The sequence below is a fragment of the Salvia miltiorrhiza genome, chromosome 7, assembly GCF_028751815.1.
Source record: "Salvia miltiorrhiza cultivar Shanhuang (shh) chromosome 7, IMPLAD_Smil_shh, whole genome shotgun sequence".
Classification (NCBI taxonomy): domain Eukaryota; kingdom Viridiplantae; phylum Streptophyta; class Magnoliopsida; order Lamiales; family Lamiaceae; genus Salvia; species Salvia miltiorrhiza.
Genome location: NC_080393.1, coordinates 22,387,895 through 22,405,563, shown reverse-complemented (window position 1 = coordinate 22,405,563; position 17,669 = coordinate 22,387,895). Strand labels below are relative to the sequence as shown.

Sequence of the window (17,669 nt, the reverse complement as noted above, 5' to 3'; positions counted from 1 at the left end):
GCCGCTGTGAAAGACATCTTTGGGAGACGCTCTTCTTCGAGGAGGTATAGATCATCATCCAGCCATGCCAGTCGTCATAGACATGGGAGTGAGGAGTTCAACCAGCCGAGACCCAGTCAGAGACGGTCTACATCTCACATTCCTAGTCCTAGGCGATCAGAGCGTGAGGATCCGCCTCATGTGAGCCATAGGCACTCAGTTGGAGACATGGATCCGCCTCGTGGCAGTCAGAGACGCTCAGAGCGTGGAGAGGATCCACCCCCTGCGAGTCAGCGGCGATCTGCCTCATGTCACAGTGAGAGGGAGGCATCTATGAGGCGATCAGCCTCACATCATGGTGAGAGGCAGACATCTTTGAGGCGATCCGCCTCACGTCACAGTGATCGCCCAGGGCCATCGGCTGGGTACCATAGTCCAGAGACCCCTGCGCCTAAGGCGGGGGATGTAGATGATGATCTGAATGTTTCCTGGACTTCGTCAGAGGAGGAGGCGGGTGCTAGAGAGAGGCCTCGCTTGGTTATTGGTGAGGAACAATATATGCAGAGTAGGGAGAGAGTACAAATCAGAGGAACCACTCTCATCAGAGGAGCCGTATGGGTCAGAAGAACCATTTATACCAGAAGGATTTCATCCATCAGAGGAATGACTCTAGCCAGATGAGTCATCCGCACCAGAGAAGTCATTCTTGACAGAGGAGCCCTCTCCTCCAAGAGAAATCATCCGCGCCAGAAAAGTCAAACTCCATCAGGGAAGTCATTACCGCCAGAGGAGACGCCCTTGCCAGAGAAGACGTGTTTACCAGGGAAGTTCTTCATGCCAGAGATGTCAATATCACCAGAGAAGACGCCTTCGCCAGAGAAGACACTTCCATCAGAGGAGCCAATAAACGCGCGGGAAGGTCTCCCGCGTATTATCGAAATTACCAACGTACCCTTCCACCACGCAGGACGCATGCACCGAAGATGTTTTTACTATTTTACCCCTCCGCTTGTAAATCTATAAATAGGGCCCGAGCTCGTGTATTATTTTTTACGCTATCTCATATTTTCGAATACTGCAATTGTTTTCTCTCTTGAGCAAGGTTCCCGATCAACTCTTTTTACTCTTTCCAGCCTTCTCGACTAGGTAGAATTTTACGTTTCCTTTCATAGATTTAGGTGTTGGTTCCGTAAACACCAACTGGCGCCGTCTGTGGGAAAGCTACTGAATTAAGACGTGAGGTTACGGTCGCCGGCGTACGCAGATCTGTAAATCCAATCGGATTTGTGGGCGTCGGCACCGATGGGTCCGATAATCGGGACAACTAGTTGTTTTTGATTGTTTAAATTGTGTTTTCCGGGTCAATATGTCATTAATTTTCTTTAATCTGCGCTGATTTATGTTTTGAGTGCATGAGGAAAGGTGGCGACGGGTATGAAACATGAATCGGGGGAAATTTACGTTTATTTACCGTTGATCCGGACTAGTTGTCCGTAAATAAGGGGTTCTCTCGTAGAATTGACGTTTTCTTCACCGATCCAGTGTTTTGCATGAAGAAATTATAATTTGGTGCTCTGTTCCAATTATGTTCGTCGTTTTCTTATGGATCTTCGATATCTTGAGTATATGCCACTTGTGCATGGGTGTTTTACGTGTCAATGTGATAATTGTGGGCGATTTACGTGTTTCCTCCGATAATCTTAGAATTATACTAGGGATTTACCGAATGTTGTACTGTTTTCAGTCAAGCGTGTGGCTATTACTGTTAATCCATGGGTCTGCATCGATAATACGTCGATTAGTACTTTACTTCTGCTGTGTTTGGGTTCATGCTGTTAAATCCGTGGGTCTTCTTTACTGGGGTTCGATAATTACCGTTACTTCCTTTGCCTGAATGATAAATCTTTGTTCTATATCGTTGGATTGGAGTTGATGCTTTGTTCTTGCTATGTTGGCTCTGTGCCGGGGGTTTATAGACGTTTTTTTCGTTTAAGGGAGGGGGTTTATGGGTGTTTTTCGTGATTTTCGTGGTTGATCTTCGATTCCGATGATGGAGTGGGGAAATTATGTTCTGTTCCTGGCATATTGGGGTTTTTTACTGCGGATCTATGGGTTTTCGTGGCTAATCTTCGATTTCGAGGGTATTTACCGGCATGGATGCGTATTTGTTGTGGTGAGATTCGCATTGTTGTTTTGGGGACGGTCTTCACTTATGGGAAATGATTATTTATGCTTTCCATGTTTTCCCTGACTAATCTTCATATTATAGTAGCATTTTACATAATTCCTTCTGTTATCATGTTTAATGAAGCGTGCTAACATGTCTTCTGATGGTTGCTCTGCTTGTACTTGTCTCTGGATATCTTGCATCTGCTGGATTTTACTGAGGGCTCTGTTTTCTCAAACTATACTCTGGGTTTATTTCTCAGAGTGTAGGGTTACTTGGAAGGGAATGTTCTAACGGTCTTCGTACCGGTGATTGAGATTTTTTATTGGGTTTCTTATACCGGAATTCCCGTCGGTAGCGGAGGGTTTTGTTCTTTCGTCCTCGATATCATTTCTCACTTTGTTTACATGTAGGTACCATGGGATCATCAGATGCTCACCGCAACCTAGAAAGGGAGTTCGACTCCGCTGCTCTCACCACGGAGATGCCACCTTCATTGTTCCCGGGCCTCCAGGGCAATGCTACCTTCACTGCCCCACCAGGGTTTCAGGCTATCCCCGCCACTCCGTTGACAGGGTTGAATGCAAGTCTCCAGAGATCTGCTTTGGTGACTCCAGGATCTGACATGCCATGCTTAACTCCCGCGTCTGGAGCGGGACAAATCACGTTTGGATCGATGGAACAGATGATGGCGCTGCTTCACTACTCCGCTGTGCGTCAGGCACTAGGAACTCCCATGTTGTCCGCTGTTCCCACTGTAGCTCCACTGGTGGGAACGGCTACTCTGCAGGGCGCTGAGGCCCCACCTCCCGCTGCTCAGGAGGTAAACACTTTAGCAATCAACAAACAAGCTGCGGTGCCTCTGGAAGTACAAGGGGACCCTGCTGACAGGGAAGTGGAAAGAAGACCAGAGGGGAGCCGGGTCAGACTTAACAGTGTGGTGAGAAAGGAGAGGGTTGACGAGTCTGATAGTCAATCCGTCTCTTTGGTGTTCGAGGAAGAGAGACCGAGGGAGAAAGCTCGGCTAAAAAACCAAGTGTCTCAGCTAAAACATCAACTCCAGGATCTGGAGGAATCAGTGAGGGAGAAATCCCGAAGGGAGGACAGGGAACAAAGGTCAGGAAAATCGCACCGGGTGGAAAAGTCCCATCGATCGGAAAAATCACGCTACACAGAGAGGTCAGAGGAAAGAGAGCCGGAGTATTCCTCTGGCAGACATGAATATAGAGTCCACAAGCGCCACGCTCATGAAGTACCCAGGGACAGAAGGGAACAGGGGAGGCATAAGGGGGACAAGAGAGCTAAGACATCGAGGTTCCACCCGATCCACAACCGCAGTCCTTTCTCGGACGATATTTTGGCAGATGCCTTACCTAGAAGCTACAAGCCCATCTCACTGGATTACGATGGCACTACCGATCCGGAGGTGCACCTCAATCGGTTTGAAGGGTTGGTTACGTTGCACATGTACACGGAGGGCATCAAGTGCCGGATCTTCTCCACTACCCTTACTGGACCAGCCCAGTTATGGTTTGGGACGTTGCCCCCAAATTCCATTCACTCTTTCGAAGAATTACAGACTCGTTTTTTGCGTCAGTTCGCGAGCTCACGGAGGGTAGGGAAATCAGCCCTTTCGCTGATGGATATTAAGCAGGAGCAAGGAGAAACGCTTCGGGAGTACACAGCAAGGTTTAATCTTGCTGCTCTGGAGGTGCCAGAGGCAGAATCGCAAATTAAAAACTGCGCCTATGTCAGAGGACTCAGGCCAGGAATCTTTTTTGACGAATTACAAATTCGACCAGCAAGGGATTTTGATGACATCATGGCAAGGCTGCCGGGGTATCTACAGTTGGAGGATGCCAAAATGGCGAGGAAGGTGGAAAATGAGAAACACAGAGTCAAGAAAGCTGAGGAAGTACCCGAACGACAAAGACAGCAGGATAGGGCCCCATTCAGAGGGTTGCCTCCTAGGGTACTCCCACCCCAGGGAGGAATGCCATCTAATCAACAGCGCACAGTGAATGAAGTAACACGGTTTACCGAATACACGCCCCTGATTAAACCACAAGAAGAAATTTTTCATCTAATAAAGGATCAGCCGTTCTTTAGGGCACCAGGGACCTACCGGACTGGGCCGCCGCAGGAAGGGCCTAACAATAAGTTGTGTGAATATCACAATTCCTTCGGGCATTACACGAAATATTGCGGACACCTTAAGCACCAATTGGAGTTATTGGTGCGCCAGGGATGTCTCGACCACTTCATTGACAGGGGAAATGAAGGTCAGAGGAGGACTGATCAGAGGGATCAGCGGGATCAGAGAGATCAGCGAGATCAGAGGGATCAAAGAAATAACCGGGATCAGCGACGAGAGCAGGGGAATAACAACAGAGATCGCAGGCTCGATGATAACCAGGATAATCGCAGAGAAGGGGCAGATAGACAAAATCTTCCTCCCCCCCCATATAGAAGGGAAGTTCACATGATTTGTGGGGAAAACGGGATGCCCACATCAAATAGGGCTAAAAAGCAAGTCGTCAGAGCAGTCAAAGCAGGGTATTATCCTAAAAGGGTCATGGAAATCACCAGCGCGGCAGAGGAGCCGGCAATCACTTTTGGAGTAGAGGATATACGCACATTAATGTATCCACATGATGATGCGCTGGTCATCACGGCGGACATCGCCGGCTGCATTATTCACCGAATTTTCGTGGATTCGGGCAGCGCTGTAAACATCTTGTACAAGGAATGTCTCCAAAATATGGGAATTAACGCTCATGTTGAGCCGACAAATGCTCCTCTGTTTGGGTTTGGAGGAGAGATGGTCATGCCCCTAGGGTATGTAGAGCTGCCGTTGATCCTTGGCAGTACAGTGGCGGGCAATAAAACAAGGATGGTACGTTTCTTAGTGGTGGATATGCCCAAACCCTCGTACAATGTCATACTCGGCCGGCCTGCCTTGACGGCATTCAAGGCAGTTATCTCTTTGTTTCACCTAAAAATGAAGTTTCCAATCGAGGGTGGAAGAGTGGGAGAAGTTTGTGGCGATCAGACGACATCAAAAGCATGCCACGTGCAAATGCTCACGCAGTCAGCGGGGCAGAAAAGGGAAAGATGGACAGAGGGATCGAACGCCCGGAAGAGGGGGAAAGTGGGCGAGGTGCATGCCCCAGCAGAGGAACGCCAAGAGTTGGCGGATTTATTAAAAGACAGAGACTCCACAGAGAAAACCGCGCTGGTGTCCACTAGCGATGTTTGCAATATGATAGAGTTATTTCCAGGGAAAGAGGGTTTCCAGACTAAGATTGGATCGGCCATGAGTGATCAAGTCAGAGAAGAGCTCATTGGTTGTCTTCGACGAAATGCGGATGTGTTCGCTTTTAGTACCTCAGATTTGAAGGGAATCGATAGAGGGTTGGCGGAGCATTGCCTCAACGTGGACCCTAAGGTCAAGCCGGTAAAGCAACGGACAAGGAATTTTGGGGCTGAAAAGGACGCTGCCATCAGAGAGCAGGTCTATGAATTATTGAAAGCTGGGCATATTGTAGAAGTGCAATACCCAGAGTGGATTTCAAACGCAGTGATGGTACCCAAGAAAACAAACACCTGGAGGATGTGTGTGGACTTCCGAGATTTAAACGCTGCTTGTCCGAAGGACCACTATCCTCTGCCGAGGATTGACCAATTAGTGGACTCCACTTCAGGATGTGCCTTATTATCCATGATGGATGCGTACCAAGGGTATCATCAGGTAAAGATGAGCAGGGGAGACATAGCCAAAACGGCCTTTGCCGTCTGTTGCGGAGTATATGGGTGGAAGAGTATGCCGTTCGGTCTGAAGAATGCAGGAGCCACATATCAGCGGATGATGGAGAAAATTTTCAAAGAACAGCTTGCTAAGAATATCTCAGTATACGTAGACGATATGCTCGTACGGAGTAACAGGGCAGAGGACCATGTGGCAGATCTGGAAGAAATCTTCACGGTAGTCAGAGATCACAGACTCATGTTGAACCCAGCCAAGTGCACTTTTGGGGTCACAACAGGGAAATTCTTGGGGTATAAAGTCACGCCAGCAGGGATTGAGGTCAACGCCGACAAGGTCAAAGCTATTTTGGAAATGACACCGCCTAGAGGAATCAAGGAGGTGCAGACCCTGAACGGGCGTATCACTGCCCTAAGCAGGTTTATATCGAGATCGGCAGAACGGAGCATGCCGTTTTTCAAAGTGTTGAGGAAGGGAGCCAAGTTTTTGTGGACAGAGGAATGCCGCGCAGCATTTGAGGATCTTAAAGTATACCTAGCGAAACTCCCAACCCTGACCAAGCCGGTCCCGGGAGAAACGTTGTATTTATACATAGCTATGGGGGAGGAGTCAATCAGCTCTGTGCTAATCAGAGAGGAAGGAAGTCATCAGAGACCTATCTATTTTGTCAGCAGAATTATTCAGGGCCCTGAGCTCAACTACACAGAGATCGAGAAGGCGGCTCTGGCGGTCATGATCACGGCAAGAAAGCTGAGGCCTTATTTCCTTTCACATCGAGTGGTGGTGCGCACGTCTTTACCTTTTAAACAAGTTTTGGGGCGCGCAGATTTGTCGGGAAGAATGGTCAAATGGGCTGTGGAACTAGGGGAATATGATGTAGAGTACGAGCCACGAACGGCGATCAAGGCGCAGGCATTGGCAGACTTCATACAAGAAACAACTCGTCGTCCCATACCAGAGTTCTGGGTGGCTTATGTGGATGGGTCAGTGACAAAAGAGGGGTGCGGAATCGGGGTTTATATTACTTCGCCAGGTTATGGGACATACCAGTTCGCCATCAAATTCACCTGTCGGTTATCTAACAATGAGGCGGAGTATGAGGCCGTGGTCAGAGGGGCTCATATCCTGTCAGAGCTTAAAGCTGAGTGTGTCATTATAAAGACAGACTCCCAGTTGGTTGCACAACAATTCTCGGGAAGTTATAATGTCAAGGATCAGAGGATGAAGGCGTACCATACCAAAATTAACGAAATGAAAGAAAAATTCATGGAGTTCAAGCTCGAACAGATCTCTCGGGAAGAGAACACGAAGGCCGACCTACTGGCGCGCATGGCTAGCGCAGTAGAGCAAACTTGGAGCGACGAGATTATTCTACTTTGTGACACCAGAGAGATGGAAACTTCGCAGGTATTCTCGGTAGAGATCAGAGATGATTGGCGGGCTCCGATTATACACTTTCTGAAGACAGGGGAACGACTAAGCAGAGAGTCCAACCAGAGGGCTCGCTATGAAAATTACTGCCTAATCAATGATCAACTCTTCAAAAGATCTTTTACTCAACCTCTGCTAAAATGTTTATCGCCAGAGGAAGCTAACTTTGCTCTGAAAGAGATTCATGCAGGTTGCTGCGGCGGGCACACCGGATTTCGAGACCTTGTGCGCAAGATCATTCGGGCAGGTTTTTACTGGCCTCACATCAACCAGGAAGCCAGAGAATTTGTCCGCAAGTGTGAAGCTTGCCAGCGGCATGCCGGGAAAATCAACATACCAGGGGAGCCCATGGGTGTAATGTACGCCGCTTGTCCGTTTGATAAATGGGGCATTGATATAGTTGGGAAGCTGCCTACAGCACCTGGAGGGAAATGCTTTCTCATTGTGGCAGTGGACTATTTTTCCAAATGGGTCGAAGCTGAGGCCGTGAGCAAGATCGATGAAGTTACAGTGGAACGTTTTATCTGGAGGAATATCTGCTGCAGATTCGGAGTGCCACGCATCATCGTGTCTGATAATGGGACTCAATTTACGGGGCAACGGGTTGCGGACTTCTGCGATCGAATGGATATCACACAGCGTTTTGTCTCGGTGGCTCATCCACAGGCAAATGGACAAGTAGAATTGGCTAATAGGACCATATGTGAGGGCATCAAGAAGAGGCTAAATCAGAGCAGAGGGAAGTGGGTGGAGGAGCTGGATACCGTTCTTTGGGCTTACCGAACCAGTCCAAAAACGGCGACAGGGGAGGCACCATTCACGCTGGTGTATGGATCCAATGCGGTGATACCAGCAGAGGCACGACTAGAATCATACCGGATTACCACGTATGACACTGAGCACAATGAGGAGCTCCGCCGAGCAGAGCTGGACTTGGTGGAAGCACAGAGGGAGGAAGCCCGTATCAGAGCGGCCAAGTACAAAGGCATCATCAAGGCGGGATATGACAAAAGGGTCAGAGTGAGGAAATTGTCGAAGGGAGATTTGGTTCTCAAGCGAGCTGACGCATTAAAGGCGGTGGGTAAGTTCGAAGCCAATTGGGAAGGGCCATACATTGTCACAGAGGTTTTGGGAGGAGGTGCGTACATATTGTCGGATTCAGACGGCAGAGCTCTACCCAGACCATGGAATATAAACACACTCAAAAAGTTCTATGTATAACTGCTTCTTAGCAGGAGTAATCACTTGTAGACCGGATACTCTTTTTCCCCACAGGGGTTTTAACGAGGTCCGGGGCCATAATATCAATAAAACAGATATGTGGTTCTAGGGAATTCCCTGGTGTGGTGTTTGTTTATTTCAATTTTTGTTTTCTTATGTTACATATGCTACCTAACATGTTCGTGCAGAGCACTGCACATGTCACCAGAGGGGGGAGTAGGGTGTATACCCATAATCCTCAATTTTTAAATTCAAAATGCAAACTCAAAATGCAAACTGCTTCTTAGCAGGACAAGGGAGAAATAAATACAAAAACTGCTTCTTAGCAGGCCAAAGGGAAAACAAGCATCAGGGATGGACGTCTCTTCCTTCATGATCCAACACTCCGAGTTCTTTTTCGTGGCTGGGACACGCTCACCTCTCAGATCTACTTCAACTCCATTTTGTGTCTGCAGAATACCAAGAAAAACAAGTCAAAATGCCAAAAAGAAAGAATACAGAGGAGGAACAAGGCCCAACGCCCAGATCTGGGAAATCAACGTCTAGATCTGAGGAGCCTGGTTATAAAACACTCAAGCAAGGGAACTCCACTCGTTACAACCACAAAGTTAGGGATCTACACCAGAAGCACAGGGGAAAAAGGCGGAGCCCTCAGGGATGTGAGTGTTTAGAGGGGAAATTCCCTTACTTGAGTGTCATACAACCGATCTAGGGAGGCAAAACATCAACAGACCCAGGGTTTGAAGGATCGGAAGAGGATATATATAGAGGCGATACTGGGCTTAGAAAATGGGCTAAGAAATAATGGGCCTACGCGAGTTTATGGGCCGAGGAAGGAGTAAGAAATAAATGGGACAACATGTTCATAACAGAGTATTGCACATGTCACCAGAGGGGGGAGTAGGGTGTATACCCGTAGATCCCAATTTTTAAATTCAACAAGTCACGCTCCACCAGAGCAGAGGGGTCACGCTCAACAAGTTAGAGGGGTTGCTGACAATCGTAAGCCGCGAAAGTTGGTTGTGCCGCCCGGGCCCTCCATGCTCCGCGCAGAGGTTGCTGACAATCGTAAGCCGCGAAAGTTGGTCGTGCCATCCGGGCCTTCCATGCTCCGCGCAGAGATAGCACTTAATCATAAGCCGCGAAAGTTGGTTGCACCCCCCGGGTTTTCCATGCTCCGCGCAGAGGTTGCTTTAACCGTAAGCCACGAAAGTTGGTGGCACCCCCTGGGTCCTCCATGCTCCGTGCAGGGTGTTCTTTCAATCGTAAGCCGCGAAAGTTGGTCGTGCCAACCGGGCCTTCCATGCTCCGCGCAGAGGTGGCACATAATCGTAAGCCGCGAAAGTTGGTTACACCCCCCGGGTCCTCCATGCTCCGCGCAGAGGTTGTCCTTAACCGTAAGTCACGAGAGGTGGTGTGCACCCCCCGGGTCTGCCAAGCCTCGTGCAGGGTGTCCACTTAACCGTAAGCCATGAAAGCCGGTTGCACCCCCCGGGTATTCCAGGCTCCGTGCAGGGTGGACCTTTAACCGTAAGCCACGAAAGTTGGTCGCACCCCCCGGGTCTTCCATGCTCCGTGCAGGGGGTTACTATTCAATCGTAAGCCGCGAAAGTTGGTCGCGCCATCCGGGCCTTCCATGCTCCGCGCAGAGGTGGCACATAATCATAAGCCGCGAAAGTTGGTTACACCCCCCGGGTCCTCCATGCTCCGCGCAGAGGTTGTCCTTAACCGTAAGTCACGAGAGGTGGTGTGCACCCCCCGGGTCTACCAAGCCTCGTGCAGGGTGTTCATTTAATCGTAAGCCGTGAAAGTTGGTCGTGCCACCCGGGCCTTCCATGCTCCACGCAGAGGGTTACTATTTAATCGTAAGCCGTGAAAGTTGGTCGTGCCACCCGGGCCTTCCATGCTCCACGCAGAGGGTTACTATTTAATCGTAAGCCGTGAAAGTTGGTCGTGCCACCCGGGCCTTCCATGCTCCACGCAGAGGGTTACCATTTAATCGTAAGCCGTGAAAGTTGGTCGTGCCACCCGGGCCTTCCATGCTCCACGCAGAGGGTTACTATTTAATCGTAAGCCGTGAAAGTTGGTCGCGCCACCCGGGCCTTCCATACTCCACGCAGAGGGTTACTATGTAATCGTAAGCCGCGAAAGTTGGTTGCACCCTCCGGGTCTTCCATGCTCCGCGCAGAGTGCTCAAGCATGGATGGGAAGCAGCGTGGACGGGAAGCACGAAATCGCCAGCAAAGAAATCAACCAAATCCTCGTCAGAGGAGGCGGTGAAATCCTTCCTAGAAGAGTTAACAAAATCCTCGTCAGAGGAGTCATCGCAATCCTCGCCAGAGGAGTCATCAGAATCCTCGCCAGAGGAGTCACCAAAATCCTCGTCAGAGGAGTCATCAAAATCCTCGTCAGAGGAGTCATCGCAATCCTCGCCAGAGGAGTCATCAGAATCCTCGTCAGAGGAGTCATCAAAATCCTCGACAGAGGAGTCATCAGAATCCTCGACAGAGGAGTCATCAGAATCCTCGCCAGAGGAGTCACCAAAATCCTCGTCAGAGGAGTCATCAAAATCCTCGTCAGAGGAATCATCAAAATCCTCGTCAGAGGAATCATCAGAATCCTCGCCAGAGGAGTCATCAGAATCCCCGTCAGAGGAGTCAACAAAATCCTCGCCAGAGGAGTTATCAAAACCTTCGCCAGAAGAGTCATCAACAAGCAACGAAAACAAATATAGGCAATAAAGATAAAAGGAGCAAGGAAGGGAAGGAAATTTCACTAAAACATGCCCGGAGGGCATAGCTATACACCAAAATTTGAAGGTAAATATTCAGCTTATACAAATCAAAGAGTTACAAAAATTTCTTTCGGTAAAGACAGGAAAGGGATAAGGAGCATCAAGAGGGAGGAACAGAGACAGCTGGGGCAACAGCAGAGGAGACAGGGGCAGAAGCAGATGGAATTGGGGAAGGGGCACCACTTGGAGAGGCATGGCCAGAAACGGTCTTCTCTGTGAACACGGGCAACGGACCAGTCTCCACCGGTTGGGGAAGACGCACTCCCAAATCCAACAACTTGGCAGCTTCCTGCACATATAGATCCTCATCTTGATACAGGTCGAACAGCTGTTCCACCGCAGCAGAGGAAAAGACAGAGTCGGTGAAGGCAGAAGCCGCTAAGTCAGAGGGCAGAGGGGGCTCTAGGCCGAACTGAGAGAATGTTCGGGTGCTCTCGCCAGAGGGATCCCATAGCCGGTTCACAAAGTTCATCAGGGAAGCAGAGAACGCAGGCGCATATATGGGAGCAGAGGGCAGCGAGTCAGATCCAATCCCAAGAGAAAAGTAGGGAATGGCTTTCTCTAGCACTGGATACCACCACTCTGGCTTCTCTGGAGAGTGTTCAGAAATGCCCATCCGTTTGTTTATCTCCTCGTCTTGGAGGTTATCCATCAGGGCTCTGAAATTCAAAGTGGCAAGTTGTTCTGGGGTGGCCCCCGCCATCTCCAATGCCTTGGAAGCTGTTTGCTCTATCACATAAGCAAAAAGAGGTCCGAAATCTTCCAAGTATTCGGGAGTCTTTTTGAAAGACTCCAGAGTGCCTTCCAGCATCACCCCCAGGAAGTGTTGGCCTCGCGGAGACAAGAAGTACTCCAGGCGTTGATCTCGAGCCCCCAGGACGTACGCACGGTTCTGAGCTTCCACAAGTATCCTTTTCCAGCCCCGCCTGGCTTCTTCGTAGTCTCTTTCATAACCAGCTTTAAACCTGGCCAGGCATTCATGGCCCTCTTTTGTGGCCCTCGACAATTCGGAGGCCAAGGACGCCTTCTCCACCTCCATCTGAGCTAATTTAGCTTTCAACTCAATAACCTCCGCTTCAGCCTTGCTTAGGCGCTCCACAACTCCAGCAACATCATCATCGCTTTTAGCGACGTCCGCTTGCTCTTTCTCTCTCTCTTTTTCAGACACATCATAATCATGAATACACTTGACAGCTCCCCAGATCCCGGATTCCATCTGCAAGGAAAACAAAATGGGTAATGACAGAGCAATCAAAAGGTTAGTAACTTAAATTTTCTATAACAAAAATACAAGAGGCAGGATACCTGAAGAGCCAGCTGGCACAACTTAGTAGCCAAAGCCCCGCGCGTCAGCGCCTCCATCTTTTCCTGATCCTGAGAATGGACACGAGCTATCAAAGCATCAATTAATTTCTGCCCCGACAGACTCGAAATCGGCCCAGGAACAAGATCCTCTGGTTCGTCAGCCGAGGGCACCACAGCTTTGCCCTTACCCTTTCCACCGGCAGAGGGGAGAGCCTTGGAACTACCAGCTGACTTCTTCGCTGGCCCTTTGCCCTTGTCCCCAGTAGGAGGGAGAATCTTCACACCACCAGCAGACCTCCTCGCTGGCTCTGAGGACTTGCCAACCTTTTTTAGGCCCTCCTGCCTCTCCTTCTCACCCACAGAGATCAGGGAACCTCTCTTCCTCTTCTTCGTAAGGTCGGCAAGGGTAGCATCGGGAGCCGAATCAGGCGAAGGAACCTCATCAGTAATATCCACGACTTGGATATCTTCTTCACGGGTGCCAGTGACATCACCAACGCTGGAGTGTCTACCCCTGCGAACAAGGGCCCCCGCATCAACTTCCTCCGCATCAAAGGGGCGCGAAGCTTCCACATTTCTCTCTGGGATCTCAACTACAGGGGGAATAGGGATCAGTTCGGACCCAGCAGGTTGCTCCGAGGGACTTGTTCCGGAAGCAGAACCGCCCGAGCCATGTGCTCCGTGGCCAGCAAGAGAAGGGGTGTCAGGCAAATTGTCCCCACATTTCGATCTCCAAGACATATCTGCAAACCAAAATTTCACAACATTAAAAGCAGGGTAACAAAAGCTAATGTGTTTTCTAATGTATATTTTTTACCTATTGATCTCGCTGGATACAGGGGAAACAGACCATTATATGCCAGAGAGGAGTTGTTCTCGGCCAGATACCTACAGTCTAGAGGTTGGGCCTTATTCATAGCATTAAGATGAGCTATAATACTCAGGTCGCGAGTGGAGGGGACTTCGGGAGAGGCTGGCTTATAAGTAGTGCGACTTGTATGCCATTCTAGTTCCGAAACGTGATAGTCGCGCCAGGTGCCGAAAAGGGTGCGCACATAACAATAATGCTTCAGGAAACCCTTATCGAAAGAATTCAGAGAGGAAAGGAAGGTGGTAGGATATTTCGGGTGAGCAGCAAAGCTATACAGGGGATTGCCCTGCATGCGGAGGGTCTGGGTCTGACAGAACAATTTGGCGGTGTCCCCAACACCGTGAGCTCGGCACAAAACATGAAAGGCATATAATCTCCGAATGGCAGAAGGAGCGACTTGAAAAAAGGGGATGTGAAAATAGTTACAAACATCAACCAGCAGAGTAGGAGGAGGGAGTCTCAAACCAGCATTTATTTGAGCTTTCCAAACAACTATCACCTTGGGATGACGAAGGCTTTCAGGAGGCGTTGAATCCTTACAAAAGGCCTCGAATTTTAAACCATCAGGACGCCTACATTTGTTTCTCAACTTCCCCACCTCTGCGACATTAAGACGGGAATGAGGAATACGTTTGGGGGGTAGGCGGGGCTTTTTCCCTTTTCTCCTAGGTGGAGAAGGAGGGGGTGCAGTTTGAGATTCGTCAGAAGTAGAGGGGGAAGGAAGATTTTCAGGATCTGGCCGCGATGGGGAGGAAGATGAAGGGTCTTGGGCAGAAGGAGAGGGCGAGCGAGAGGGTTGAGGGGCGGAGGTGCAGGCCATGATGGGAGATACCAACCCTAGGGTTTCTAGCACGCTCAATCAGAGCACCAACAGTTATACCACTACACTACGATTAAATATAAAATTGCAGCGAAGAAGATACGCGAGTTACCTAGACCGGAAAAAGATGGACGGTAAAACCTGGAGCGGAAGGGTCGTAGGAGAATGCCGGAACAGTGAGGAAATCGCCGGAAAATGCAGAAAATTCGCTCGGTAAACTTGGAGAAGAAGAATAGTGAAAAAAGGGGAGTTCGAATCGCCTAAGTAAGATTGTACGCGGGTAACCACCAGCACGCGGGATGAACGGCACGTGGCATACGGAAGAAATCAACGGATGGGAATTTATACGGAAAGGCGAAAGGACGCAAAGGTTAAAAAGTAACCTCGGGTACGGGGAAAATACTGTAGACTGGGCAGACATTTAATGCGGATGACGTCATCCACGCGGGCGAGTCCTCTGACTAGTTGCATCTCTCCAGAGTGAACTAGCCAGACCAGGGGGTGGGAGTAACAAAAACGCCAGAGAACAATTTACAGGGCTTCTTTTTATTCTCTCATAATGTCAAAATGCTTATGTCTTTATGATTTACAGGGGCCAAGGAAAATAACAAAGCTTTGATGCTGATAACACACCACTGGTTGAACGCGAAGAATACCCGGTTCAACCAGACTAGAGGGGGGAGTGGTTGGTGAGGAACAATATATGCAGAGTAGGGAGAGAGTACAAATCAGAGGAACCACTCTCATCAGAGGAGCCGTATGGGTCAGAAGAACCATTTATACCAGAAGGATTTCATCCATCAGAGGAATGACTCTAGCCAGATGAGTCATCCGCACCAGAGAAGTCATTCTTGACAGAGGAGCCCTCTCCTCCAAGAGAAATCATCCGCGCCAGAAAAGTCAAACTCCATCAGGGAAGTCATTACCGCCAGAGGAGACGCCCTTGCCAGAGAAGACGTGTTTACCAGGGAAGTTCTTCATGCCAGAGATGTCAATATCACCAGAGAAGACGCCTTCGCCAGAGAAGACACTTCCATCAGAGGAGCCAATAAACGCGCGGGAAGGTCTCCCGCGTATTATCGAAATTACCAACGTACCCTTCCACCACGCAGGACGCATGCACCGAAGATGTTTTTACTATTTTACCCCTCCGCTTGTAAATCTATAAATAGGGCCCGAGCTCGTGTATTATTTTTTACGCTATCTCATATTTTCGAATACTGCAATTGTTTTCTCTCTTGAGCAAGGTTCCCGATCAACTCTTTTTACTCTTTCCAGCCTTCTCGACTAGGTAGAATTTTACGTTTCCTTTCATAGATTTAGGTGTTGGTTCCGTAAACACCAACTGGCGCCGTCTGTGGGAAAGCTACTGAATTAAGACGTGAGGTTACGGTCGCCGGCGTACGCAGATCTGTAAATCCAATCGGATTTGTGGGCGTCGGCACCGATGGGTCCGATAATCGGGACAACTAGTTGTTTTTGATTGTTTAAATTGTGTAAGTTTTTCTGGATTTTTATGTAAGTTTTTGATAGAATAATTTCTGTTTATGTATATACAACTACCTATAAATTAATCATGAATCTGTGATTGTAGGAGACCCTTTGGAGAGAGTTTAGGTCGTTGCATCCGAATGAGCCAGATTGGGACAACATTCGGGCTCGACACGGATACGAGGAGTGGGTGGTGCCCGACAAGCTGATCGCCATGTTTCATGGAACTGATTCAGGCCATACATGGCCTTGGTTGGAAGCGAAAGAGGTAAGTATAATATAAACATATTTTGGAATTTTCTAACTGAAATACATAACGTTTCTAAATATTTTTCATATTGTGTTGCAGATTTTTGCTATTTGCAATGTCGATAAGAGTCATTGGTGTACTGTGGTTATATCTATCTCCGCATGGGAGGTGAGAGTGTATGACTCATTGTCACATGTAGAAGGTGCACGAAAGCGTCGACCAAGTGCATTGAAGCCAATCACTCGCCTGATGCCTAAATTGCTGCACACTGTGGGTTATTATGCACACACTCCCGTGAGGTTTGTGCATGCTCCAGATGTGGCTATGAAGATCGTCTTGATGCCAATCAGAGAGCAATTCCTCCAAGAAAATAGTGTAAGTTGTGGTGTGTTTGCATGTGCTTATCTGGATCGTTTGATTTGTGGCCCACCAACACGTGAGCAGCTGAGGACACCCGCACAGATACAAAAGTATCGACAAATTATAGCTGTTAGGATATGGGAGTTGTGTACGGATCCTCCCCCTATTCAGTTCAGCTGATGAACAATATTTTTATGTTTAAAACGAATGTCTGTTAAAATACACTTGATTTGCTGTTGTTTTGTGGTTTGATTTGTGCTTATGTTTGGTGGTTTGCTGTTTTTGTGTTTGGCATGGTTGTTGGTTGTTAAAATACGGTTGATTTTATGACTTGTTGGTGTTTTTGGGGTGAACAAGGGCTGAATGGCCTTTGTACACGGTTAGACCCTAACCGTGTACAGTTTCTCGAAACCGTGTACGCAACCATGCACGGAAGAACTCGAAACCGTGTACAGCACACGGCCAAACAATGAACCGTGTCACCGTGCACGGCTGCGTGTTCATCGCTACACGGTTGCGTACACGATTGGTCCCAAGGTGTACACGGTTAGGGTCTAACCGTGTACAGAGGGCAGGCCACCGATTTTTAGCCCAAAAACACCTGTTTTTTGAATTTTAAAGCCAAATCAACATGTAGCAACAACAAATTCAATGTTCAAACAACGATCAAACAACCAAATTCATTTTCAAGATCAAATCGAGGACATGCATTCCTAGTGTGTGTTCCACTTAATCAAAACCAAATCTGACTCTATATCCAGAATCACTCACAACCCAACATTTTGAGGACATGCATTCCTAGTGTGTGTTCCACTCCTACAAATTCCGCATTTCTTCTTTCGTCGCCTTCGTGCATCGGGTGGTTGCTCGACACCCTCCACCGGCACGTTCAAGTCCAATGGTCCCACTTGCGCTTTGCATCTCCGGGCATTGTGACTTCTACCCTTGCAACGTGAGCATACTTGAGGTCGAGAATTAGGAGTACCCGAATTAGGAGGACCCAAATTAGGAAGACCCTCAACTGCTGAACGAGCCCTACTCAACTTCGTTCGTCCCGCATGGACCGTGATATCCGGGGGTTTCACAACATAGGCTGATATCTCATCGGGCACATTCCAATACGTAGGATGTGGAACGGGAACAATACGCTCCATATATGTGGCCAACAGCACGGATTGTTTGAAATATCCTCCAACAAAATCCGTGACTTGCAG

The 17,669-nt window shown here is 48.7% G+C and overlaps 1 protein-coding gene across 1 annotated transcript; it reads right to left on the bottom strand.

The window, feature by feature from the left end:
* Window positions 1–11,458: 11,458 nt before the first annotated feature.
* Window positions 11,459–13,962, bottom strand: LOC130993969 (uncharacterized). Its single transcript, XM_057919008.1, has 3 exons — window positions 12,664–13,962; window positions 12,095–12,574; window positions 11,459–11,647 (listed from the first exon to the last, which is right to left on the bottom strand). The coding sequence occupies exons 1-3, from the start codon at window positions 13,402–13,404 to the stop codon at window positions 11,459–11,461; spliced, it is 1,410 nt and encodes a 469-aa protein (XP_057774991.1). The 5' UTR covers window positions 13,405–13,962.
* Window positions 13,963–17,669: the final 3,707 nt, after the last annotated feature.